At 46.5% G+C, this 27,382-nt stretch overlaps 2 protein-coding genes across 5 annotated transcripts; one reads left to right on the top strand and one right to left on the bottom strand.

Annotated features, from left to right (window-relative positions):
- Positions 1 to 225: 225 nt before the first annotated feature.
- ak6 (adenylate kinase 6) lies at positions 226 to 7,278 on the bottom strand. The gene is made up of 6 exons (XM_006802527.3): positions 6,634 to 7,278; positions 6,488 to 6,556; positions 5,092 to 5,184; positions 4,556 to 4,614; positions 3,135 to 3,280; positions 226 to 789 (listed from the first exon to the last, which is right to left on the bottom strand). Exons 2-6 carry the CDS (start codon positions 6,522 to 6,524, stop codon positions 600 to 602), a joined length of 525 nt encoding a protein of 174 aa, XP_006802590.1. The 5' UTR covers positions 6,525 to 6,556; positions 6,634 to 7,278; the 3' UTR covers positions 226 to 599.
- Positions 6,663 to 27,382, top strand: rad17 (RAD17 checkpoint clamp loader component). Of its 4 annotated transcripts, none has more exons than XM_087848847.1 (17): positions 6,663 to 6,893; positions 7,144 to 7,247; positions 8,715 to 8,924; positions 10,769 to 10,840; positions 11,073 to 11,208; positions 12,129 to 12,265; positions 13,414 to 13,466; positions 14,862 to 14,987; positions 15,952 to 16,021; positions 16,098 to 16,218; positions 16,298 to 16,474; positions 19,940 to 20,043; positions 20,127 to 20,273; positions 21,678 to 21,806; positions 25,214 to 25,334; positions 26,230 to 26,287; positions 26,819 to 27,382. In XM_087848847.1, exons 2-17 carry the CDS (start codon positions 7,206 to 7,208, stop codon positions 27,006 to 27,008), a joined length of 1,893 nt encoding a protein of 630 aa, XP_087704973.1. In that variant the 5' UTR covers positions 6,663 to 6,893; positions 7,144 to 7,205; the 3' UTR covers positions 27,009 to 27,382. The 4 variants fall into 4 exon arrangements, with proteins under 4 accessions (XP_087704973.1, XP_087704972.1, XP_087704971.1 ...); XM_087848846.1 differs by having other exon boundaries at positions 7,141 to 7,247; XM_087848845.1 differs by having other exon boundaries at positions 6,663 to 6,909.

Below are 27,382 nucleotides of genomic sequence, written 5' to 3'. Positions count from 1 at the left end.
CTGTAGCTTTCAGCTGTATGTGCTCCAGTAGCTGTTGTGGGATCAGGCCACAGAGGCCAGGCTTCTCTGGGGTGTCTATGGGCAGAGGGATCCTGGGGGGCTGGTTATCTTTCCTTGGAGAACTTCACAAATGGTTGAGTACCTACGTCAAACGCTGCTTTCTTTGGCCTTTAATCACAGATTGAACTAACAACATGAGAACAAACTGTGTGACTGGTAGCAAAATGCCTAAAGATCCAATTACAATGGTTTATTTGGCTTGTCTGTCATAGAATTGCATCTAAATGTAGACAACACTGATTCATTCGTTCAGTTAGGTGATGATTGATTCATAGGTCAGTGTCATGTAGCTAAACAACATGCTTTCTGAAGACTGTACAAAGACTGGAGAAAAACTGAGTGCGAAAGCAGGCTCTGTCCAAAGAGACACTTTGAAAGTCGAACTATTGCTGAAGACCAATTACAAGAAAGTTGGGCCATTGGAAACAAAATACAAACAAATTTAAAGCTGTTGCTCAATATGACAGTAAACGCAGATTCAGAAATGATACAATTCAGGTTTTAATTGTTGACTCTTGTCGACCCAACGAGGTCACCTCCTAGTTATGGTCCTTCATCCACTGTTCAGTCCAATGCACGATCTGCTCCAGGTTGTGCTCCATGTCCTCAGGAGTGTTGCTGGGAAGTTGGTGGACAATCTCCTTACTGTAGGCCTCCATGGCTTCCTCATAGATGGTCTGGAAGATCTCACATTGCACATTGTCCTGCAGCTTCTTTCCCGTGTAGCCCCTTTCAGTCACAAAGAAGACAGGGACAACTGTTCAATGGTTAAAACGATGAATCATCACTCAAATACAAAGAGACAGGGAGACAAGTCTCACGGCACTTGCTATTTCTGGAACCTGGACGGCTCAGCCACATGTTCACAGTCATTATGCAGTAGTAGAGAATGACTGTGATGCCTATGATAGAGCTACATTTACCACAAGCAGTGACAGCTCTGCTCTCGTCTGTATGCAGAAGGTGCTGAAGCTGGTTAGAGCTTGGAGCTGCAGGCAGCCATGTGTCTGGGCTCCCAGCCACAGAGGCATCATGTGTTTGTCCAAGCAGACGGTGTCACAACTTCAAAAGCATCGTTTTAAATCTAAACTGTTAATAGCTGCCATATGCTACGTAATAATTCAATGACAAAACCAGGGTAGTGTATTGCAGGCTAACACTGTAGTGAAGAACTATCACGTTATTTAACTATGATTAATTCATGAATCAGAAATCTCAGTTTTCACTTCAGCAACAAATTCCCTCCAAATCAAACGCTGTCATGTTGCAGCCTCATTTCAAAACTCTTCAAATTCCACTCGCACCTGTAATTCTGCACAGAGTGAAACGGCTTTGCTTTAAATTCTTCCAAATGTATTAGAAACAAAAACATGTAGCTAACAGGGCAACGAGAGACACAATTCACGGTTTGATATTTTTTCGATACAAAAAAAGTTCATGCCCTTTTTTAATTTGTCATTTATTAAAATTATAAATATATATTTTAACTCAAAAGTACAGTTTTTAAATTTAATGTTGCTGAAACAACAAAGTAATAAAAATAAATCTATCTGATGGAGGAATCTCTCATCTTTGGAAAAGAGAGTTTATTACAGAGAAATGTGTCTTTCAAAATAAAAGCTCTACTATACGCTTCTTCTGGGCTATATTCTCAGCAGCATATTAAACATATCAGGTCCCCATAAGGAGAATCATGTGCTAACGGCTGTCTAAATGACTCGGGTAAAGTTTGTAGCATGCGTGCTTGTTGTTTTTGTCTGCTTCCACTTGTCTTTGCACGAGGATGATGTCGGAGTAAATGTGCAGTCATATTCGTTGTGTTCCCACTAGTGCTGTCAGCGTTAATCTGAAATGACGTTAACGCCACAACACGGCAAATCTCCGTTAACGAGCTACCGCGGATCGCCCCGTGCGTGGGGCTGGACGGCCAACACGTTAACGAGCTAACTGCGCTAACGCAGTAGTTCCCACCCATGTAACTGAGCATTGCTGGCACATCTGACATACTGTTTTACTTTAGTCCATGACGCGCTTACCTTCAGGGTCATACGTCACATGAAGACCAAAATAGTTTGGAATCTGAATGAGGGTGGGGGAGGTTCAATTTGCCATGTTGCAACGAGCTTAGCTTCTGTCTCGCTAGCTTGCGCTGCGCTCAGTGAATCTGCGCTCAACAGTGCAGCCTAGGCGGAGTAGTCGAACACAGATCCACTGAACGCTCACAGACAGCACCGTCAGAAGAAAAGTTGATAAATAAATTAAAAATTTTGTATTGTTTGATACATATGCGTACTGAACGGAAAGCACTGTATCGAACGGTTCAATATCGATACGAGTATCGTTGCACCACTAGTAGATAAGTAACCAGTCCATGGAGTCTAAGGAACTGTCTGAGACCTCAGAGGACTGTATCTGCACCCAGAGCCACCAACAAATGAACCAGCGGGACTCTTCCAATCTGAGCGATTCATTCAGAAAGGGCTGAGTCAGGGAGGTGACCAAGAACCCGATGATCCCTCTGACAGAGCTCCGGTGTGGCTTTGTGGAGAGAGGATAACATCAATCAGCCCTGAAGTGGCCAGACAGAAGCTGCTCCTCGGTTAAAGGTTCATGACAGCCCACTGGGAATTGGCCAAGTGTCACCTGAAGGACTCAGACCACGAGAAACCGAAGCGTCTGGTCTGATGAAACAAAGACTGAACCACACAGCCAAGATAACAAAGGAGTGACAGGAGCCCAGTGAGCCCCACTGAACGTCTCTGCACAGGCCTGATAAAGCTGATGGAGCTGGAGAGGCTCTGCAAAGAAATCTGGGAGAAATGTGCAGAAATAGACACACCAGGCCCGCGGCGTCGTACTCATACTGCCAAAGGTGACTCAACAACGTTTCGAGCAAAGGCTTATGTGCATGTTACATTTGTTTTTTTATTTTGAATAAATCTGCAAGAATTTCAGCTTGTGTTACTTTGTCCTTCTGAGGTCTGATGTGAACACCGAGTGTAGTCCACTGTGGAGCCTGTAACATGGCAGCGCTGTGATGAACGCTCTGCAAGCAGAAACAAAGGTGTTGTTACCTGGCCTCCAGTCGAGTATACAGCTGGGTGTTGTCTGTGCGCAGGACAAAAACGATGTCGAACCAGCGCTCGGGGAACAGGTCGCAGCCGTGATAGTCCACGATCACGCCTCCGTCACTCATCTTTTCATCCAGCTCATCCACCACCTGCAGAACACCAACAAGCTGCAACACTGACGCTCGATGCACTCGCTCAGTCTACCTGTTAGCAAAACGTTTGTTTTTCTGCAAGCAGCAAAATTCTGCTAGAAAGAATAAACAGAAATCCATCAACTTAGTGGAGAGGTGGCTGTGAGAGGGGAAAGCATCAAAGTGTGCTGTGGCAGAATATCCAGACGTTTATCATTTATGTAATAATGATATTTAATAAAGCTCAGCACATTAACAGCTGTGAACACATCCACAGGCCCTCTTTCTTCCCCTGTTTTAATGATGGAGAGAAATGTGTCTCCAAAAGGCTGCAGATGCTTACAATGTGCTCCACAGGCGTAAACTAAGACGTACACATGAACACACACAAATAAGAAGCAATCATTTTACAAATGCATCCACCTGATCATTTATGCACAGTTATTACCTTCAGCTCACAGATCTGATCATTTTCTCTTTCACCTTCCTGCTGCTGGTCTGTGGGTTGTTGTCAGACTGTGTTTGTGCTCATTGTTGGGCATTAATTAATATTTTCAGGAAGGAGTCGCTCTCATGACTCATCAAGTGATGTCACTGACTGAGTAACTGGTGGGATGCTCTTTGAAAAAGTAGTGTAACAGGGTCATAAATCACATTGTTATAATTACACAAACCGTTCCTTTTATACCTGACTTTTAGGACCTCCAAGCCTGTAGTTATGTTCATTATCAGTTAGAGCCCCTCCTCATTCTTTTCTTCTTCTTCTTCGGTGCAACCCTATAAATACAGTGTACCCCTTTTGCCCCTTTTCTACAATTCCCCTGTGGGAGAGGTGGGTATAATTTCTTTCCCAACACTGTAAAACGCTCATATAATGCATATTTAGCCACCTGGATGTTTCTGATTGTGATTTTAGTTCAATTATTGTCATTATTAAGCCTGTTTTTGTTAGATGTTATAAGTGTGTGGTATGTGTGTATCATACATGGGTTTTAGGCGGCATAAATGCTAGCATGAATGTATACTCCTTGCAAGCTTGGAAGTTGTGGTGGGTTGAGCTAACCCTCTTCCCCACTGTTTGTATTTGGTCGTAGGAGCTGGAGCGGGCAAATTATTTACTTGGAGGCCTTTCTTTCTTTTACCTTTGTTATCAGACAACGCAGAATCACACCGGTTACAGTAGCAGGTACTGGTGAGTATAAATGTTAGCTAAGTTTTAGTTATATATAATCTGTCTGCCTCAGACATCGTTGTGTTTCTCTGCTCTACAGTCCAGTGTGGACGTTCACTCACCCTGTCCTCATCCAAAATGGGGCACTGGTACTCGTCATCATATCCATCAAACAGTTGTCCTGGGGGGGAAAAAGATCCATGTTTCATATGAGAGTTCAGATTCAGTGTGATTGAAAGCAGGGCCGTCAACAGAATCACTGGCTGTAAATCACTTTGTGTAGACGAGTTAGTGAAAGTGTGATAATTGTACTGAGAACATGATTCCTGCTTTGAGTCACAGTGTGCTGTAAGTACAAGAACATGGAAAAGATGGTGCAGACAGCTGCACCTGGTCAGAGTGGACGGGGACAAATGCCAGGATGTTGATGGCTGCGCCCTCGTGGAACACAAATCATGTGTGTGACATCAGAAGAAACAATACGATGAGTCTGATCCACTCATGTACCAGAGGAGATCTGTGAGGGCACAGCAGCTGTGACAGCCGTCACCTCCACAGTCAGCCTTTGTGTCACAACACTAGTTTATTCTCATCAGGAACACTTTGTCCTGGTAGATGTTTCTGTCTTAGTGTCCATTAGTTCCCAAAGTTCCTTTACCTTCCTGGGCCAGGTCTCCGATGTTGACATAGGTCAGCCCCGTGCGCTGGGCCAGCTCCTTTCCTAGAGTGGTTTTCCCAACTCCGGGAGTCCCTGTAGGAAGAAGAGTTAACAGCTGAATTCAAATTCAAAGTTAGTCTATGTTAAAGATTTGACTTTATCCCGTCTGGTGATGAGCATCCGATTGATTCTGCAGTAAAATGCTCAGTTTTGTTCTTCAGCTCCCCACCTGGCATTTAATCATTCAGTAGAAATACAGTGATAGTGGTGCTACAGCTGTGAACGTCTCTGCTGTGACTCGAGGCTATAAAGTAGTGATAGTGATGATATTTAATCTTCTGTTGACCATCTAGTTTACCCATTTAACTCATAACTGACTTCAGGAGGCACAGACACGCCCCTCTCATTAAAAATGGAGAACACCGTCAGGTTTCTGGGCACCAACATCTCAGCTGGACCCATCACCCTGGTGAAGAAGGCCCAGAAGCAGCTACACGTCCTCCGTGTCCTCAGGGAGAAGAACCTGGACCAGGAGCTGCTGCTGGCCTCCTACTGCTCCTCAGTGGAGCGCGTGCTCTCCTACTGCCTGGTGTTGGTACTCAAGACCCACTACTGAGAAGAGGAAGGCTGCACAGAGGATAATTAACACTGACCAAAAAAGTCTGGAGACCAGCGCCAGATCCTCCTGTCTCAGGAAAACCAGGGCCATCACAGGTGAGCCCTCGCACCCTGCTGCACTCTGGTTGGTGCCTCAGGTCAATCAGGTCCACACGAGCCCCCCCCCATTGGAAGTCCCAGGTTATCATGACATTAATGCCCACGGTTATTGTACCTTTGATTATATAACGGGTCAGTAGGTTACTCACATGTTTACAGGTGGAACTATAGTAAAGATAAATAATAGATGCTAAATGGACCTGAAGCTGCTGGAGCACCTTCAGTGTGCTCTGGCAGTAAGCACATGCCCTGCTCCAAAACACAGCCCTTCATCCTCCCCGCGTGCACGGAGGCTCGAGCATCGTGGGGACGCAGCTCCACGCGTCAGAAACGTTTCACCGTATAATCAGTCAGAATAACTTTGGTGACACGTGGGTCCAAGCGGCAAACGCTCCAAAAGTATACCCCACGACACAATTACTGGGGTTGTTCATCATGTCGCCCCTCTGTGTGCGTGGGTCGGGTTCATATCTAACAGCATCCAAATACACTGCACAGCATTTAATCATCGTTATTATCGCAGCTGCAGCTCCACAGGACGTGATGGCTGAGATCAGATCACATGTTCTCACCTCCCGTGATCACAAACATGTTGAACACTAACTACCCAACACAGCGCAGGCGTCACGTCTACAGCAGGCTAACCTGCAGAGAGTAACCGGGTATGAATGTACCAAACCTGTCAGCAGGACGTTTGGCTGCTTCTTCGTCTTCATAGCTCCGCAGACACGTGTTTGCTGATCGACACCTGGAAGTCAGAGCAGTGCTGTTATTCCTCCACGTCGTTCCAGTCACACCAGTAACGGCCAAAGTTAACTAACAAACCTGGAAAACTGGGAACCAGCTCGATGTAAAACTTTGTTTTGTTGTACGCTATAACCGGACTGACTCCACTGCCGTAAACTGAAGCTTTACGTCAATATTACGTCAGTTGCAGTCAGTTAGCGACAGTTAGACAATTAGTTGTCGGAGTTTAAATTTTACAGCTCGGCACGAAGTGTGTGGTAGCGCTGAAACATGTGTGATTGATTTAAACTGAAGTTTCCTTTGTGCCCGGACACGAGTGCGAATCTCTGAGAAGCCAGGCGTGTTTCGTACGAGGTAAAGCGATGTTATATTAGCTCAACAGAAGCTGCCGTCCGAGTATAAACTGTAACATGTGTAATTAGCTAAACAACAGTAGCCTGAGAGACGTTTGTTATGAGTTTGACAGTTGACAGAGGTCCTGAGTCTGGTCCCTGTGGCTTAACGAACAGACGCAGTAAGTTAAAGATGTTGTTGTCCCGAGTGCTGCGATATTTACGGGCTGTTTCTCTCTCGTGTCGTCGCCAGCAGCTGTTCAGGTCTCCAGTCCTTCACTGATACACTGTTCTCTATGGGAAACAGCAGCTTTAAGGATGAACAAGCTTTCTGTGGCAGATAAAGCTGCTGAGCGCAGGGTAAGTAACACAGTACGGGAGCCCGGGGTCAGTGGGGTCACACTGCAAACAGGAAGAATAGAAACTGTTACTTTATTACGCTTCATTTATAATCCACGTCCATGTGACGTTGTTTGGATGAGGAGGGTCCAGAGTAGAGTTTCAGTGTTGGTTTCTGTTTGGTTTAAATATATTTATTTCACTAAACTTCAAAACTCTGATGCTTCTTTCATACAGCCCAACCGGCACTGACCCAACATTTAGGATCGTACAATAATCACTCTGCTGTGCTAATACACACCTCAAATACTTAAGACCAGCAAATTGTCAAATGTTCTGGTCACGCTTGATTCCTGTGGAAGCAGTAAGGTTGTGTTTAGTATGTCAGAGGACTGCATGGTGGAAGCTGTGTTTTCCACATAGCTGTACCTGTTCAGGTATCACCTACATCTCACATGTTTATTAAGGAATGTAATCTTTCCCCGACTTAATTCACGCACCATTATATTGAGGTACTAGCTCTCCATTAAGCACAGAGCAGCCAAGTACCTCTTTTGTCATGTTTTCATCAATTAATTATGTATTTTTTGTACTTCGTATTAGGGCTGGGCCATATCATCATATATCATACCGTTCACGGTAATACCGGTCAGTGTTAGGCAGCGATAAGAAAATGAAATATCGCGATACAATATGAGTAAAACCGCGAAAGCAGATCGTTGAATGAAACGATGAACCTGAACTGGTTTGTAAAAATGCTGCAGCTTCACTGGTGTGGAACTGGTTTAGCTTTCGTCCGTCAGATATACAACAAAGCACTATTTTTGGTAGCGCATGCTAGCGGCCGTCGTTATTACCGTGTTGTTTGGAAAATACAGCACTTAAAATCAATCCTTTGATTTTTCTGAAAGTCGACAGAGCCCCTTATAATCCCGTGTGCCTTATGTATGAACTCTGGTTGTGTTTACTGACCTCGAAACGATTTTATGTGCACGGCGCTCGAAAATCTGTCAGATGTTTCAGTACGACTTTGCTAAGCTACGAAGCCGCACCGCTTGATGGATTGTCGGAGCATTACGGCTATCGTAGGCGGAGCCTCGCGGAGTGATACGTACTGTGCTTCAACATAATGTTACCGTATTGTGTGTGTATAACCTCTTTTTAAGTGTTGTGGATGTTATACATGGTTATGCTGAGGATATGTCGGCCAGTTTCCACTGGAAATGCCTTTTGGTTAAACTGTCAGACAGGAATTTGCATTTGCGCTGTTACATTTTTATATAACTTTAATGCACATAAAAAACAGCTGCTTATTTAAGTGAAAATGCATTGATGTGGGGTTTTTTGCACTAATAAAGTTGAGGAGTTGTAAAGTATTTTGTCTAGTGTCAGTTATATCGTCAGTTATATCATTATCACAAATTTTCGTATGTATATCATGATATTTCTGGTCATATCGCCCTGCTCTACTTCCTATTTATATAACAGGCAAACCACTGGGTGGATCCGTCCTTTATTGATTTGAGAGAGGAGTGTTCTTCTCTTTCTGGAAGAAGAAATGGCAACCCTGTTTTGTGCTCCAAGGCTGAGATAAAGAGGAAGAGGAAAAGAGAAGCTAGCGTCTCCTACCTGCTGAAAGAGTCGTCTCAACTGGACCAGAATGAGCCCTGGGTGGACAAATACTCACCCCGCTCACAGGTCAGCACCTTTGCTTGTCATGTACAAACTGCCCTTCACAACACAGTCCACCCACAACAGCTCAGGTTCAAGTCCGGCATGCTGTCATGAGCTTTCAAGGCCCTGCGTAGCACGATGGAGTCCCCTGATGGGAAACCTTCTACTACCCACTCAGGGTCTCCAAGAAAACTGCTGAGCTGAACTCACAAGTGTACCCAGTGATGCTGGTCGCCTCTCAGCAGGGGTAACTAGACTGGAGTCCAGTCACAGAAAGACTTTTTAATCAGAATAAAGCATCAGGACAGTAAGTTTTGATCTGTTGATCAGTTTCAGCTGCTTTGGTGTTAGTGAAACAGGTGAGCCAGAGGGGCAACAACGAGACAACTCCCAAAACCAGAGTGGTTTTACAGTTGGAGGTCCCTGATAGTTACCACCTCATCTTTTTTGTTTTTGCATTTGTCTGGGCTCGTTGTCTGAACCAGTAACCTGAGGTGACACCTGGACCCTACAGAGGCTGTAGTCATGCTCCAGGAGGGCACATCAATACATTAGCATTGCTGCATCTCCCAGCACAGCTGGAGGAGATTCCTGGCAGTTCTTCTAGGAGAGCTGGACAAGGCCGTAATGGTCCTTAACCTGTCAGCAGGGCCAGTATCGATGAGCATTGTCAGAGCTACAAAAAATGTTTCTGACCAAACAATCAGAATTAGGCTACGTTCACGTTGCAGGCGAAAGTGCATCAAATCCGACTTTTCTGACCCTCTGCGACCATCTATATCCGATCATGGTGTGACAGTGTGAACGGCACAAATCCGATATTTTCAAATCTGATCTGGGTCACTTTTGTATGTGGTGCTGAATACGATACAAATCTGCGACTGCTGTTTGATGGTCAAGTCGCATTAAATCCGTCTTTTACGTCACTGACACAAGACAGACGCCAATTATCAGCGCCGGAGAAGACATCGTGAACGCTTCCTGACCATCCAGTGTAGATGTCAGTGAAACTGTTGTGAACAACGTTGGAGAAACGTGAACATTTTATTTGTACTGTATAATCTGCAGATTCTGACAAATCTGCAACTATCCTTTGAAGCAGCGCTCCTCTAAAACAGCAATAAGGATCATTATTAGGTTATTTACATTATTATGTAAATAACAAAATAACTTAAAGCAAAAATTGTGAAACATAAAGTCTGAAGTCTTTATATTAAGGACCATCAGTCAAACAATACTGTTGCTCTGGGTCTAAACAGAGCGCGTTGTGTGTGACGTCTTCTTTTGCGCATGCGGCCGCTTTGAGCGTTCACACTAGAGCGCGTTTGCTGTCACATTTTATTTGTAGTGTGAACGAGCAGACAAAAAAATCGGATTTGATCAAAAAATCAGAATTGAGCATCAAGACCTGCAGAGTGAACGTAGCCTCAGTTTTTGTTCCATCTGATGCTGCCAGCTAGCAGCTGTCCATGAGCTCAGTGATGGCCTGTCTGACGTCTCCCACAGCTCATCCGTCATCTCAGAGCCATTACAAACTGTCACATCATTTTCCCACTTTGACTTTGGCGTGTCTATAGACTGATTTTGACTTTAATTCCCGACACGTTACACAGTCAGTGTAGATCTACAGGTCTGATGTTTTCAATGTGTTCCTTTCATTTTTTGAACAGTATGTTTGTAGGTTTGGCCAATCAGCACTCGGGAGAAGTTCATTTGAAGTTTAAAGGTCTTGTGAGACTAAATCTGTATTAATGTTTGTCAGTTGTTGCAGGTTTGATTGTGTTTGTGTGGAAGATGATCCCGTCCTGTGTTTGTGACGAGGTATTGACTCTGACTGTGTACTGAGCGGTTTCTGTCCATCTGTGCAGGCTGAACTAGCCGTCCACAAGAAGAAGGTTGAGGAAGTTGAGAAGTGGATCAGAGTTCACACCAACACAAAGGTGACTACGTTCTTACACTGAGTGAATCACGTTCAAGCAGTTTATGCTCTGATTGTTCTTTGAGTAACAGAGATAATAACGCTTCATCCTCCCTGACAAAGAGAAAATGAGTGATTGCTGGTGGACTTTCCCTGTGTGGACATGTGGCTCAGCCTGAGTCGTGATCATTTTAGGCCCTGTTGTCTGAGGAGGCTGTAAAGTCGGAGATTCAGTTTGAGCCTTTCATCTACAGAGCGGTATTCTGCTGCTGACGGGGCCGTCGGGCTGTGGAAAGACGGCCACGGTCCGTGTGCTGTCCCTGGAGATGGGCCTCAGGCTTCAGGAGTGGATCAGTCCCACAAACATAGAAGCGTACAGCAGCAGTCATGGTGAGGAAACATCTGTCCTCACATGTGTCAGTCGGACAGTCATCAGCATGAAGATGTTACCTGTAGAAATTCTGCCCTCACCTGTGCTTACTAATGCAAATTCATTTAACAGGATAATCAGTTTCTGTCTGAACTGGAACAACGAAGAGAGAAATGTTTGGTGTGTTATTGCTGTGAAAGCCTGTTTATCGGCCCGTACACGGGGCCTCGTTTGTTAGGAAAATACATCTGTGGGCTCCAATGTTGTATTTGCCAAATCTTCTGTCAGCCAATCAGCTTCTTCTGCCCCAGGATTGCTGAGTAACAGCAGCTGTGAGCATGGAGTGTAGCAGCGTGACCAGCACAGGGGCAGCTCCCAGCTGCTGTAGCTGTGCGTGGTTCCTCCACTGCTGCCTGTGTGTTTAATAAATTGTCAGTTGTTGATGTGCCTCGTTTCTTCAGTCCAATAAACTGCACTAAACAAAAGTCAGTAGCAGGAGAAGCTGGTTGGAAACTTCTCCATGTTCCTTATGACGCCATCGGCACCGTTTAAAGCGACATAAACAGGCTTTCCAGCTGCATCAGATTCATACAAGAAGCATCACAACAACAATGTAACTGACAAAGACAAATCTCCTTATTTCCTCACTTGTGCTAAATTAGGACATTTTGGCAAATGTGAGATGTTGCAGATGGAGTGCGAAGTTTATCTGCACTGAGCAAACTGCTGCTCATCAGGAAGTCTAGAAATGTTAACCAGATAGCACATCATAGCAAAGAGTCTGTGTTCTCATGTGTGGAGGTGATTACTCCTCAGGTAACCAAACATGTAGAGCTGGAGGGTGAGGGGGCAGAGTGACAGTGTTGTGTTCTGGTAACCATCCTACACTGTAGCACACAGACTTCTGCTTCTCGTCTCTGATGCTCTGAACTTTTACCAGAGTGGCGAATGAACGGCTTCTCCTGCAGCTCGCAGTCGTCACAGTTCCAGGATTTCCTGCTCAGAGCCAACAAATACAGCTGCCTGAAGATGGCAGGAGATGGAGGAGTCACGCACAACAAGCTCATCCTAGTGGAGGTATGACACAGACTACAGCTGTGGGAAGATATTATGGTCTGTATTTCAGTTTGATTGTTGCTTCATTTCCTCATCGCTCAGGCTGGAAGGCAGGTTAGAAATCCCTCGTTATTCATGGTGATGTCGAAGGCTCTGCTCAGTTCATGTAACTTATTTAACAGAAGTACTCTGGTGTGGAAACAGCGCTGCGATTCATCGTCTCGTGTTATGCTCTGGGATTTGTGCTGTCACACAGTTCACTCGTTCTTCACTGGCAGTGTGCAGCGGTCACTAACACAGCGAGGAGTCTGCGTCTATAGCATGGACACAGCTCAGTTATGAAAACAGAAAACTGTACAGTGCAGCTAACTGGTCCCAGTACAGACACCGAGCACGAGGCGTGTGAAAGAGTAAGGACAGAAGTCACTAATGAGAAACAAAAAGAGCCGTCGGACGCTCGCCGTCAACACCAGACTCCCCGCGGTGCACCACAAAGACTCAGAGACACGAGCAGCAACACAAACACTCATCGTTTATTTAATGAGTGTTTGAGGACGTGCAGTGTGAGACCCGTCTGACACGTGGACGAGTCAAACAGCCCTGTGTGAGCTCAATGCTGCCCTTCAGCAGAGATGCAGACGCCACAGTCTGCAGACTCGTGGCGCCCACATGGGCTCAGCCACTGAATGAAAGGTCCCACAGACGCCACAGGGCTGCATATGATCCCTGCTGATCTGTGCTGTTGTTTTCATTTTTAATGTTGTCTTGACTGTGGTTCAGGGGGTTGGGGAGCTCATCTTGTGATCGGAAGGTCGCCGGTTTGATCCCCAGATCTGTCTCGGTCGTTGTGTCCTTGGGCAAGACGCTTCACCTACCTCCTACTGGTGTTGGTCAGAGCGGCCGATGGCGCCGTATGGCAGCTTCTGTCAGTCTGCCCCAGGGCAGCTGTGGCTACAACTGTAGCTGCCTCCACCAGTGTGAGAGTGAATAGTGGCATTGTAAAGTGCTTTGTAAATGTAATCCATTATTATTATTATTATTATTATTATTATTATTATTATTATTATTATTATTATTATTATTATTATTATTATTAACTGTGGCATATATATTGGTGTAAAGCAGTTATGTTTAACATGCGTACACTTATACTCACTGTGCCTCTGCAGGATCTGCCAAACCAGTTCTACAGGCAGCCCGGAGCCCTGCATGAGGTCCTGAGGTAAGACCTGATCACAGGACTCTGTGCCATGACAAACATCATCAAACACATCTTCATGTCAGACAGGCATCAACAAATAAATACAACCTGCAGTTTTTAAATGATGATTTTATTTATTAGGGTAAAAACTATCCAAACACATTACACACTGTAGAGCAGGGGTGTCGGACTCCAGGCCTCGAGGGCCGGTGTCCTGCAGGTTTTAGATCTCACTCTGGGTCAACACACCTGAATCAAATGATTAGTTCGTTACCAGGCCTCTGGAGAACTTCAAGACATGTTGAGGAGGTAATTTATCCATTTAAATCAGCTGTGATGGATCAAGGACACATCTAACACCTGCAGGACACCGGCCCTCGAGGCCTGGAGTTGGACACCTGTGCTGTAGAGGAAGTAATCGCCCCCACTGGTTAAATCAGGGATTAACTGTGATTAACAACATTAAGATGAAAGTTCAGCTTCAACATGGAGCTGTGATTACTGACAGACCTGATGAAGTTCACTGAAGTAGGTCGTCGTGGTGCCACAGTGAGAAGAACCTGCTGAAAAACAAAGTCGTGTTCATCAGTCTAGAAAAGGTTACAGAGCCACTGCTGAGGCGTTTAAACTCAGCTGAACCAGGATGGGAGCCAGTGAACCTACCAGTGCTACCAACATGAATCCAGAGCATCATGTAAACGACACAGTGACCTTCTGACCTTCTCTGCACTTCTGCATCAACGCTCTCACATCACAGATCACATCTGCAGAGCAGCGTGTTCAGGGTCCAGTCTTTACCTCCCTGTAGTCACTGCAGCTCTGCTATTTCCTCTGCTGCCTAAAATCTCCTCCTTTGAGTACAGACATTGAAATCGAGGTGCCCCTCACATCATTTTGACTCATTTCCTCAGAGGATGTGACACCAGGGTGTACTTGTGCTTCAGATGGAGGGCTCGTACAGAGAGGACAGCCCCTCGTGGTTCCTCTGTGCTACTGACCAGCTGTCAGACGCACATATTGTGTCTGTCTGTCAGGTGATCAACAACCCAGGAACGACAGAGGCATCCACCTGCATCACTGTCAGCTGATGGCCTGATGGTGTTAAACACTCTGGAAAAGTCAAAGGTCACGTCCTCGTCGTGCTGACAGAAAGTGTCTTTCTTTTCATCATACCTGCAGTTTTTCACAGTTCATTTGTTTTCACACAGCAAACAAGTTTCTGTCCTTTTACATACAGTGTTGAAGGTAGGATTACAGGGTAAATACTTAGTTACACCAGCGTTCCTAGATTACATTTAGGAGCAGGTTGGCCTGATCGAAGCCCTGCTGCATGCAGTGGTCTGTACACTGACTGCACTGTAAGTTTATACTGTTTGTGTGATTCCTGCTCTCAGATTCTGTCCTTGTGTCTTTCAGGCGTTTTGTGAGGACCAGTCAGCGCCCCCTGCTGTTCATCGTGTCAGACAGCCTGAGTGGAGACAGCAGTTCACGCTTCCTTTTCCCCAAAGACGTCCAGGAGGAGCTGGGCATGAGCAGCATCAGGTTCTGGAAACAGCTGTTACACACACTTCAGGTCTTGGTTTGTGTAGTCGAGCTCGATTGATTAAATAAGCAGCTAATTATGCATTCAGAGCCTGAAATGAACCCTGGGAAGACGAACACACGTCTCAGCGCGCCCATAGTAGCAGAGAAGATGGGCAGGAGGCCACTATAGGCATCCCAGGGAGGGGCAGCGGGTATTTCCGGGGGGGCAAGCCCCAGACCCAGCTACAGCTACACACACAAAGGCCATTTGCTCAGTTACTCAGTCACTCACACTTAACCCCCCCCCCCCCGTGATGACCCAAGTCTTTGGCCCATCCACACACTGTCCCAACACCAGTCGTACACTCAGTTACAGACACACAGTGAAGGGACAGACAGACAGACGGTCTGGATCTGGGACAAACTGCACCAAGCAGCCGCTGCTCGCTCACCTGGAGGCCCCACCCAGTGGGCCTGTGGACACCCACGAGCCCCCCACGCGCAGACCAGACATCCCAGTGCGGGCGAAGCAGCCAGGAAGGCGCAGACCTTTACATGCTTACTGTCAGTCTGACTCTGGAGGCATCGAGGTCACATTAAGGCGCCACCTAGTGGCAACATTAAATATGCATAATCATGCAGCATGCATAAAATGACACGTGAGTTTAGCTGGGCTTCCACAGGTGATGCACATCAGTGTGCATAGGTGTTTGGTATGTAAACGACGCAGCACCCAGTTAGCGTGCTACTGTGCAAACAACCACGTGACCACATGACTGCTGACCTCACACGTGCAGCGTGGTGTCAGAGCGTTCACCGCTGCAGCTTTCATGTTTGAATTCAGCCCTGAAAGAGTCGATCGTGACATTTAGTGCATCTCAAAGCCCAGAGAGCTGTTTGTGTTCCTCGTTGTGTAACTGTGTGTGTGTGTGTGTGTGTGTGTGTGTCTGTGTGTGTGTGTGTGTGTGTGTGTGTGTTCCAGCTTTAATCCAGTGGCTCCGACTGCAATGATGAAGGTTCTCACTTGCATTTCCACCCAGGAGGCAGCAAAGGTGAGACTCTGTTCACAGTCATTTGCATACGTGTGTGTTTGTCGTCTGCATTGTGTTCGTGTGCTGTTCTAAGCAGAGCTGCAGAAGCGTGTGCGTCCCAGACCAGACGCTGTTGGAAACACTGTGTTCAGGAAGCTCTGGAGATATTCGCAGTGCCATCAACAGCCTCCAGTTCTCCTGTTTGGCCACTGATAGCTGTGAGTATACAGATGTTACATTGACTATAAATGACTTCTGATCCTAATGATTCAGTTTATTCTCACTAAAACTTTTCAGCCGCGTCAGTGGAAACAGGTTTGTGGAGGACAAAGAAGGACCGGTCAGTGTGCAGAGCTGGCTCCACAACAAGTCAAAGGAAGAAGAAGTCCAAACAGGAAGAGGAGCTCGCCATCGGAGGGAAGGATGCCGCTCTCTTCCTGTTCAGAGCACTGGGAAAGATCCTGCACTGCAAACGTTAGTCACTCCCACTTTCAGCTTCCTCACAGCTGCTTTTGTCATCTTTGCAACAACAGTAAAATCTCTGATCTTTGTCAGAACTTACACATTTATCCAAGTGAACAAACTCAGCTAATAAACACCTGCTATTTCCTTTTTTATGTCTTTAACCCACTGACTTTGCCACTGAGCAGGGTGGGGCAGGGTGGAGCAGGGTGGAGCAGCTGCTGGGAGTTTTCAGTTAAGGGTCATTAAGAGGCCCTGCTGTATAATTTTAGGTAGATAGTAGATGAGTGGGTGAGCCAGTCCTGAGGAGATGATGAGGTCACAGTCACTAAATAAACTGTTACATGATGTGATGTATTACAGAGTTACAGAATGTAACAAAATAATAGATACAAAGAGTCGTAATTATAAATATCCCAGTATGTCACATCGAGGTGTATCAGACGGTGCCATATTTCCTCTGTAGCACATGCAGAGATGGTAAAGGGTGGAGGTGCTGTCCAGCTCTTCCTTACCTGACACCACCCTAAGAAGCTCCAGCTCCAGCCCACAGTGTTATTGGCCTTGTGGATCAGTTTGAGTGTGTTGGGAGTCACGACCCTCAGCCTGTGGGGTTGCCTACAGACCCGCACAGGGGCACGGGCCTCGAGGACTCACCTGATCCGGTCCTGTGGACTTGCCTGAGTCTTCTCATTTGTCTCTGAACGTGGTCGTGAGTGAAAGTGACAGGTGTGGAAGGGTGTCAGGGCTTTGGCAGTGGTGTGGCTGTGGATCGCAGGCTGACTACAGGTGACCTCCTGGCTCTGTGCTCGCGCTGTCAGCTCTCTGCTGTCCTGTGGGATGTGCACTACAGTTTAGTTTCTCAGTGAACAGCGGGGGTTGAGCACGCAGCCCTGCAGGGATCCAGCGCTGAGTGACTTGACTGGACCAACTTTGGGGGGGGGGCTGGGGTTGTGTGGGAGGGGTGGTCTCAAACCAGGTGAAGAAGCAGGTGAGCTCCTCTGCTGCTGTGAGGCTGCTGTCGGGGGTTGGGGGGCACTGGGCTTGGACGTTGGAGAGGGCCTGGATGCCTGTGAGACCTGGTGGGGGAAGGAGCCCTCTGTCCTCCCCCTGCTGCCTCCTCGGCCCGTTTGATGCCCCCCCCTCAGGTTGGCTGCACAGAGAGCTGCCCCTCAGACTGAAGGCTGACTTACAGTTCGGACTTTTCTCAGGTGTTTGGTTTGGGAGAACCTGGATCGTGTTGGTCGCTGTCACGTTGTCCACACAGACTGAGCGATGGTCTGCAGGTCCAGCTGTCCGAAGATGAAACAGTGCTGAGAGCATCATCTGGACATGTTTTAATGAACCGAGGGTGGAGGGGCTCCTGAGGGTGGTGTAGGCAGGGATGAGGAGCAGAGAGAGGTTACTGCACACATGGTCCGGTGTCCTGGCTGCTCTTGGTAGGACCGTTAACATGTTGGTGGAGTTTAGAGCCGTGCAGGTTTCAAACAGTATTAAAGTCCCAGCAGCAACATGGACGCCTGCTGCTCTCTCAGCTGTCTGCTGATGAGAAGCTGGAGGTGGTTGAGTGCTGAGCTAACGTTAGCATTGGAGGGGATGTAAACTAGGGTTACTATGGTAACTATGGCTACCATTAGTCCCCGACTGTCTCAATAGGCCTGACTGCACATGGGCTCTATGTCTGCAGTCCTGGAGCACACAAGCCCCACCCCTCCCCTTTGTTTCGGTCCTGGTGGTGTCCGCTCCGGACCGTAGCTCCGCTGAGGCGTTGAGGGTGAGCAGCCAGGACGTTGTCGGACAGAACAGTCGTAGTAAATCTTTGATTGTAGCTCATCCGTCGTTTCCTCAGCGTCACTCGCTGATCCGTGCGTTACACAAAGACACAACATAAAACCATAGAAACAGGAAAAGCTGCGCAGCAGTGAGGAGCGCTGTGACGCTCGTACCAAGTTGAATAGGTAAAGATAAATGAAAGCATTAATTAATGATCAGACTTTTAGCAGTCTGGCAGGAGTCGAGTTTAATATGACACTGATGGTTTACAGCGAGACGTGATTGAATTTGACTAAAATATATTTTATTAGAAACGGTGCTCAGACACCTGTGGGATGGCTCTGAATGTTTTTTAACATTTTATTTGAAGAACTCGATGAAGTCATCAAGTTTAAAGGAGAGCTCGGCTCATCAGTGCTGAAGACAAACCTGAGGTTGTTCTCAGTGATGAGTAGCACCAGGTCCAACCACAGAATAGCTCTTTGTTGTCATTGTTCATTTACAACGAGATTGTCGGTGTAAGACAGCAGGAATAAAGAGCAAACAGGAGAAATCTGTACAGTCAGGAGGGAGACAGAACGAGAGGGAGGCACACGTTAATGTTTAATGTAAGAAGAAATGCAGAACGTGTAGAGTAGGGCTAGGTTTTTATAATCGATTTATCGATTAAAATCGATTCTGGCTTGGATAACGTAAAATCGATTCATTAAAATCCTGAATCGATTTTTTTATATAAATTTATTTTGCCTGAAACGCCAGAATCTCTGGTGAAACCTCACAAAATTTCAACAACCACCAAACAGCTAAAACAGTAAATGAGAGCAGGAACACGGATTGTGTTTTGTACTGTTTTCTTCATTATTCTCTTGCTTGTTACGAACAAGTCTACCGTTGTTTACAGGCTGTCGGCCGACGTTTTTTTTCTTTTTCGTTTTACTTACTTCTGAAAAGAAAACCTAATTTCTGCCGTTCAATACTGAACAAATTTAAACTTTCTAAAATTATGCAAAATACAAAACGCTGTGTCTCTAAAACCGCTGTAACGTCAGAGGTGATGTTCATGTGTTGATTAATGGTTTTCTTTCGTTTTTGATCTACTGCAGAATATTTTTATAAAATCCCAGAACAGGAAAATCACCTTCATGTGTTTCTGTGTTTCATCTTCAGCTACTTTGACACAAAGGCCTCTGCTGTGATGCTCACACCTTTGATAAAGTCTCGCGTGTGTCAGCTTCCTTTTTATAGATACAAAAATATGTAAATGTACTGATCTGAATTATAATATTTCTGACTGTCAAAATTTCCCAGATTCAAATCGAAGTGAATCGAATCGAATTAAATCGAATTGTGGATTGAATCGATTCGGGAAATCAGTGACGATACCCAGCCCTAGTTTAGAGGAGAGACACAACACAGTGAAAGCAGGACCTGATTCTAGCTGTGAAACACAGGAGGAGGATGTGACATCACAGAGCATCGTCTCACTGGCTGCTCGTGACTTCAGTCACTCTGCGCTGACTTTGCTTAATAAATCACATGAATCTAAATCTGCTCAGTTTGTTTTATTAATGAAGAACAAGAACGTGTTTTTCTCTGGTGTCTGTGTAGTTAGAGCTTGCTGTCAGTCCACCTGTGTCACCTCGTTATCTTCTGCAGGAGCATGTGGACACTAACGCTGGTGCACTGTGCCTTTGTCATCGACAGGAGAGAAACACGAACGTGCTGACGGAGCTGAGGCTGGTTGTGGGCGTGGTCTACCCTCCCACCTGCTGCATCATCACCGAGCAGCCTTACTAGTCGACCCCGAGGTGCTGATCAGCTGTATTGATTTCTCTTTGCTTACAGGAGCATAAACAGTCTGCTGACGTTTGCTTTGGTCTTTTCCTGTCAGCTGGTTGTTGAGCGTTCTCACATGTCCGGAGAGTTCTTCAGCCTCTACCTTCACCAGAACTACTTGGACTTCTTCTGTGAGCTGGAGGATGTGGAGAGAGCCAGCGAGTATCTGTCTGATGCTGACCTTCTCACTGCTGATTGGACGGTCAGTCCTAACATCGTTCTCATTTCTGTGGTTGTTGTTTCATATCAATGTGAGGAACCAGCAGCCCGATGCAGAGCTCAGTGATCCTCGGAGTCCCGGCCAGTACAGAGATCAGATGATGTGCTCATCTCTGTGCTGATGTTCAGACTCACTTCAAAGGAACTAAATGAATGAATAACATGTGAGGATGCTGGCCGTTAGTTGGCGTCCTCCTCATTTTTAACACTATTTTTTAAAATCTTTTGGAAACGTGATGCATGGATCACCTGCGACAGAGAGACTCTGACACAGCATTCAGTCTGGGACACCAGCAGACTGGGATGGCGATTGTCTCGGCTACGTGATCGGGAAAGCCGCCTGAAGAACAGGGAGGAGCTGCTGATGAACAGACGCCACTTCGCAGCGTTCTTCTAGCTCAAGTCCAAACTTTGGAGAACGAGCTGTCTTTATTTTTACAGAGAGGCTTACTTCCTGCCTCGGCTGTTCCTGCGGCATCTCCTCTCACTGTCAGGACGCTGGGAGGAGGGGGCGTGTGCACACTCACTGAGCGACGGTTTGATCGTGGACACTTGATCAGAGAGTTTACAGCTGTGTTCTGCTGTTTATGTTCCCTCGCCCAGTAGCGCTCGCCGCCATCGTTATGAGCAGGGATGAGTATCGATAAGATTTTCACGATTCCATTTTCGATCCTGTTTAAAAAGGAGAACACTAAGGTCGATTAGCTTTGTTTTCTATCTTCTCTTTGAACAAGAGAGAAATGTAGGAGTAACATGGCCTTACAAACCCAGCAGTGAGATCTTAAGAGATCCACAGCCTACGGCTCTTCAATGGGGGGTCACAGGGTCCCCAGGTCATGAACATCAGTTGACGAGTCATGAGAACTGCCCGAGTTTTAATTTTCCCCCGAGTGCGACGAAACCCACAGACTGAGCAGCAGGTGTGATTCAACGTTCACCTTGTTGGTAGCGCTCGTCTTCCATATTAATTCCACTGCGGGATGCTTGGACACGTTGCTATGACGACAACCACACAACCTGAAGGAGTGCGACTCTGACTGCAGAAAGATGAAGGCTGTGAAGAAGCCTCAGCTGGTTAAACTGTGTTACATACAACACAAAGTTAAACTAAAGATGAACATGCCAAGGAGCAAACACTGGTCCTCACGTCCCTCCTTTGGTTCTCACGTGTTGTTGTAAAACACCAAGAGGATGATGGTGAAAAGCACACAACCAACAGGCGAGGTCACAATCTGCCCTGACCCTCAGTGCGGCGGATTACACCTGCTCTCAGGTCCAAGAGTGGAAACTGTTCTGCTGCTACAGCAGAGCTGTCAGCGGCCTGTACTGCTGTGTGTGTTGCTGTGTCTGTGTCTCCTGTATGAAGGGCTGTCTGTGCTGTTTCCAGAATCGCAGCGTTTTGGGGGATTATGGGTCGTCAGTGGCCACGAGAGGCCTCCTTCACTCCAACTCTCAGCTGGCGTCGGTTGGCTTCAGAGCCCTGCACAAACCCAGCTGGCTGCTCGTCAACAGGAAGGTGAGGTCAGAGGTCACAGCATGAGTGGAGCTCAGCTGTTAAACATTTAGTGTTACTTTACTATCTGTGACATTTCAGATGAGTAGCGTGAAAATACACTGGACTGTGTTCATGAAATGTATCCTGTAGTCATCAGTAACCAGTTCAACATCTTCCTCCAGACTTCACTCAGCTTCTTTTTGTGACGTTTCTCTCCTCTAACTTTTGCACTATTTAAACTTCAGCTTGTGTCAGTAAACTCTGACAGTGTTTTCATGGAGGTTCATGCGGCTCTAAATGCTTCTTCATGTTTTCACCATTCAAAGTTGACCAGGACAGTGTTTCATGCTTCCTCGTCAGCTTCAGTCACAGGTTACACTGAGTGTGTTGGCACTTACAGTAGGAGGAAGGACAGAGTTCATCCTTCAGCTGCTGCTGAGCCCATATTAACAGCCATAATCTTACCCATAATTCATAGAGCCACACTTCTCCTTTCAATCGCTCGTCTCTCCAAACTAACAAATGTAAACATTTTGATGATCCGAGCAGGAGGAGAACCTTCTAACTGAAGCATGGGGGATATTTTAGTCTGAACAGCAGGACAGACCCTGTTTTTGTTTAGTCCTCTGATGATCACATGTGTGACATCAGGAACATAACAAACACATGTTTGTGTAGAACTTCTTGGCACTGAGTTTAAAAACCACTGGTTAGTGTCCTGGGTTTAGAAGCAGTCCATCGATGGCTGCACCAGAGTAACATGTCAGCCATCACTGCAGCTCAGCTGTTGGTAGGAAGGGGAATAAACCATCCAGACCATATCTGGCCCTCTGTGGGAAAGAGACCACGGTGACAACGAAACGTCTGGAAAAATCTTCTGTGAACTGAAGAGTTCAGTTTATTTTGACAGGTTTGAGTCCCAGCTGGTGCAGCACTAACATCACCACACCAGTCAAACGTGGTGGTGGTGTGCTTTGCATGGCTGATTAATGAAACAGGAAATCTGCTCTGTACCAGGAACCTGAACGAGAACGTCAGAAACAAACCAGCAGGTTCACCTCTGAAGACTGACGAAGACTCTCCAGCACCTTCAGTGTTTTAAAAGGCCCAAACCCAACGACATGAACCTAAACAGGCTGCTCATGCTTAACAACCCTCCAATGTGGCTGAATCCAAACTGTAAAGAACAGTTGGCCTAAACGTCTCCACCTCGGTGTGAAAGACTCACTGTGACTTATCTTAAAGGCTTGATGGCAGCTGTTGCTGCAGTAGCCTAGTGGGACGACTGCCAGTGAAGATGCTGTTAAGCCCAGTATGTGCAGGTGTCCTGTGAGTGGGAGACATTTAGAGAGCTGGCTATGAAGGAGATGGTCTGTAGCTCCAGGACACTCTTTGTAGTTCATTGTCAGATGCAGAGCCATCAGGTGTGGATCACCCTGGTGTGCTCTCTTCAGTGTTGGGAAGGTTACTTTTAAAATGTATTCCATTACAGATTACAGATTACATGCCCCAAAATGTATTCTGTAACATATTCTGAATACTTTGGATTACTTAATATATTATCATGCTGTTTACAACTACATGAATGTACTATTGCTGTGATTTATTACTGTTACTGAAGGTCCGCGGCTCCGAACCGTAGTAAAGGGACCTCTGGCTAATACGGTGGGTTCTGTGTCGGCTCGTAGCCGAAAACTAGCTTTACTTTGTTGTCTGGGTCAACTTTGCTAGCAGAGACAGAGAGAGGCGTTGAAAGGCTGCTCCAACAGAACTTATTGTTTCAGAGGAAAACACGAACACGGTGTACAGTCGAGTCTTAATAGCTTACTTACAGCTGGGCTCGTCAGGCTCTCTTCTTGGCTGCAGTGGTTATTATTATATTTACATGCTTCCAGCTCCCGTTTCTGCTCGATGACAGCTCGTACTTTTCCTTTTTCTCCCTCCCTCGCTCACAGACACATAACGTGTATGGCAGTCCATTCTCCCTGCAGCACGGACTACACTGCCCATGATGCTACATTCTTTAGAGCTATACCTGTAGCATTCTGCCTGTTAGCTTAGCACAACAACAACAACAGGCGCTCTCTCACCCAGGAAACACGCAGAGAGAGAGCGTCACCCTGTAACCATGGCAACCGTAACGCTGCCTGGAACAACAGAACGTAGCTGTCAAACAAAACCCAAACAGTCCTGACCCGCCACAATATGAAACAGGGAAGTACCGCCGTGTAATCCATTTATTTCAACAAAGTAACTGTATTCTAAATACCACCTTTTTAAACGGTAACTGTAACGGAATACAGTTACTCATATTTTGTATTTTAAATACGTAACGGCGGTACATGTATTCCGTTACTCCCCAACACTGTCTCTTCATGACCTGAGATGCTGAATACGAGCTGCGTTGGTCTGCTCTCGGGTTGTTTCCTGTGTCGCTCTCTTTGATAACAAGCAGGATATTTGTTGCTGCAGAATTTCTTCCAGTTCTCTTCTAGAAAGGGAGAAAACCACTATGTTAAATTAATGGAGGGGTGATTGCATATTGTAATGGGGGGGTCCTTCCAACCCACTGTAGTGCAACATGATCCTACTGTCTCTGTGTTCTTGTTGAGAGATGACCCAATGCCACAGTAGAAGGTGTTTGGCTCCCTCTTGTGGCAGAACCAGGTGGATGTGCAGCCTGTGCATGCATGGGCGGCTCATGTTTGACCAGGTGTCATGTGGCTGGACACGGCTGAGGCGCTTCTCTTGTGGGAGATGCTCGGCCGTCCTCTTCCTCTGGGGGACCCTGAGTGTCAGTAGGTGGGATGTGTTTTCTAGGCCAGTGGGTTTGGATGCTGTGATCCTGTGGAGCTGTCTGCAGATTTTAAGTGTCAGCATGCTGGTGCCCAGTGACCTGGACAGACACGCAGCGAGTGGGTGGAGGTGTGGGCACGGCCTGGGTCTGTGAAGGCACAGCTGCACGGCGTCTCCCTCTTTCTTCTTCTCTTCATGCTGCCGTGGCAACGGTGGTGCCAAAAGGGCCGGCGCCTGGATGCACTCATCAGAGATGTCACATGTTTCCTTTTTCAAGAACAAATTCAGCCACCTCACCTCACGTCGACGGTGCTGAAAGCCCTCTGTGGCTGCTCCAGTGAGGTGGAGACGTGATGGAGCCCAGCTCTTCCCAAAGCTCGCTGCCATCAGCTGAGCAGAGTTTGTCCCTCAGATCTGTCGGTCCACGTACACTTTCAGTTGGACGGGTTCACCAAACACTCGCTGAAACAGCCTCTCAGCCTGTGAAGTTTGCAGCGTCATAGTGATGTTTCTTATTTGGATCGTTGCTCCTGTACAATAAGAGTGTATTTTTCAGGCGATGCAGTTTGATGCGAATCATTCCAAGCTGCACATAGTGAGCAGTGATGGTGTGCTAACTCTGTCCCCGGCAGCACTGGGAGAACTGTGTGGCTGCACAGTCCTTGTTCCGGAGCTTTTGCCTGACTCCGGTCAGCCTGCAGACGGAGCTGCTTCCATACTTGGCCAAACTCACCAGCCCTATGAGGAACCAAGGTAAGGCCCGCGGGTACACGGGGGGGCTTTCAGGGAAAACCAGTTTTAGTAAGGAGGGGAGTTTGCAGACAGATGTTCGTGCCAACAAAATGAGCTGTTGTCACTGATGTCACAGAAGTGTGACTCTGCAGCATCACTCGGAGGATCCAAACAGTACTGACAGCGCTCCAGTTGTTCCACATTTAAAATGGATTAAATTCACTCAAAGCACGCAACAGTTTCCCTTTGTCATACGTGCAGAATGATGGAATAAGGCTGGAACAGCAGAAAACGTGCAACACATGAAGCGCTGTCAGCATTTTCCAGATGCAGTGTAGCAGCGACACAGCGTTACTCAAGCCTGGGTCCTGTTTTCACTGCAAACGTTCAGTAGAACAGTTTAACAATACCTGAAGGAACTTCACAGTATTGTTACCTGAGCACGCTGACACTGAACAAACATCCTTCCTGCGATGTTGTTCGATCTTTTTAACCAGCTGCTTAAAGACCTCCATTGCATCCATGTCACTGCTCAGTCACAGAGGTGCAGCAGTGATGCTCAGCTGGGCTGGTTTGTTGTTCCCACCTGTCACTGTGAGCTGTGAGCTCGTCAGTGCAGGCTCACTGCTGGGCTGGTGTGCTGAGCACCTTCAATACATCACGTCACCGTTTCCATAACTCAGTGTGATTTATTTAATAGTTTTTGTGACTCGTGTGAAAATGATTCCTGATGTTCTCACAGTGACACAGACAGTACAGCTGTGTGGCCTCAGAGCATCACTACTGTGAGAATCACATGTGGAGTCAATGGTAGTTGTTGCAGTGAATTTAGGTGTCACTCACATACCTGACATGATGTTAATGATGTTAATGAGCACAGCTGTGGACTCATGTCTGTGCTGCTCTGTTCCTACAGACCAAATAACATTTATCCAGGATGTGGGGCAGATGTCACTGAGGAGATTCTCCAGCAGGTACCACACTCTGTTGTTTACTGTCAAATTACAGAACAGTCTTTATTGTCACTACACAGGTGTAGGGGAGCAGGTAGAGCAGCAGTAATTAGACTGAGGGTTGGATGACTGTTTTCTTTCAGCTGTTTGGTCCTTGTTGCTGATCTTTCTTTAGTTTCCTGGAACGTGTCTGTAGGTTGGACGTGGTGCTTGTTTTATCAGCTGTTTGTGTGGCTACAACAGGCTGAGGTCATAACTGTGATCAGACCGAAGAACAAATGTTTCTGTTGTTTTAACAAAGTAACAAAGTATTCTGACAGAACAGTAACAATGCTAACAGAACTTTGTGTTAGTTCTTCTACAGCTACTGCAGTGTTCATATTTGCTATTGTTACAATGTTTTCTTCTTTTGTCTCTTTAAAGTTCTAGTTGTGCTCCTGTTGGCTGTTGCTGTGGATACTGTAACACATCATAGTGGTGTCCCGTGTCAGTGACCTTACGTTTTAACCTGATCTTTGACCTCTGATCTGTGGTTTGCTCTTGTGTGTCCAGATTAAAACCAGAGGCTCTGACAGACAAAGAATCAGGCGAGCTGGAAATGGACAGTGAGGTGGAGGAGGAGGAGGTGAAAGAGGCAGGTGGTGCTGAGGAGGGTCTGCCAGCCAGCCAACCCCAGCCCACCTTAAATCAAGTACTCCTGGAGGACGAAGACCTGACCATAGAGGAATACATCAGTGACTGAGCCCTCTGTACTGATGCGTTTGTGTGTTCTAGAGGAAGTTCTCTGCTTTGTGAATAAGTTGTTAAAGTTGGTACTTTTCACAGTCACAAACCCACGGTGGCCCCCAGCGTGACTCCCAGCAGACCCAGCTCCTCCCACAGATGAGTGTTTCTGCCTCTGGGGTATCACCTGCATGTCATCCTGTAGTTTTACACAGGCTGATAATCCTGAGCATCATCCATCTTTACAATAATCTAAAAATCTCTCAAAGTGAAGCTAAATTATTTGGTTCTGTCAGTTAAACTTTTTATTTATTGGTTTTGCTGAGTGACTGTTCCCCGTTACAGTCTGTGTTTAGTCAAGGATCAAGTGTATGAATAAATGTAAGAAATGAA

Source organism: Neolamprologus brichardi, chromosome 12 (genome assembly GCF_056152115.1).
Source record: "Neolamprologus brichardi isolate AB-2024 chromosome 12, ASM5615211v1, whole genome shotgun sequence".
NCBI classification, from domain to species: domain Eukaryota; kingdom Metazoa; phylum Chordata; class Actinopteri; order Cichliformes; family Cichlidae; genus Neolamprologus; species Neolamprologus brichardi.
The sequence above is the reverse complement of the archived record's forward strand: the minus strand, read 5'-3'. Positions and strand labels throughout refer to the sequence as shown.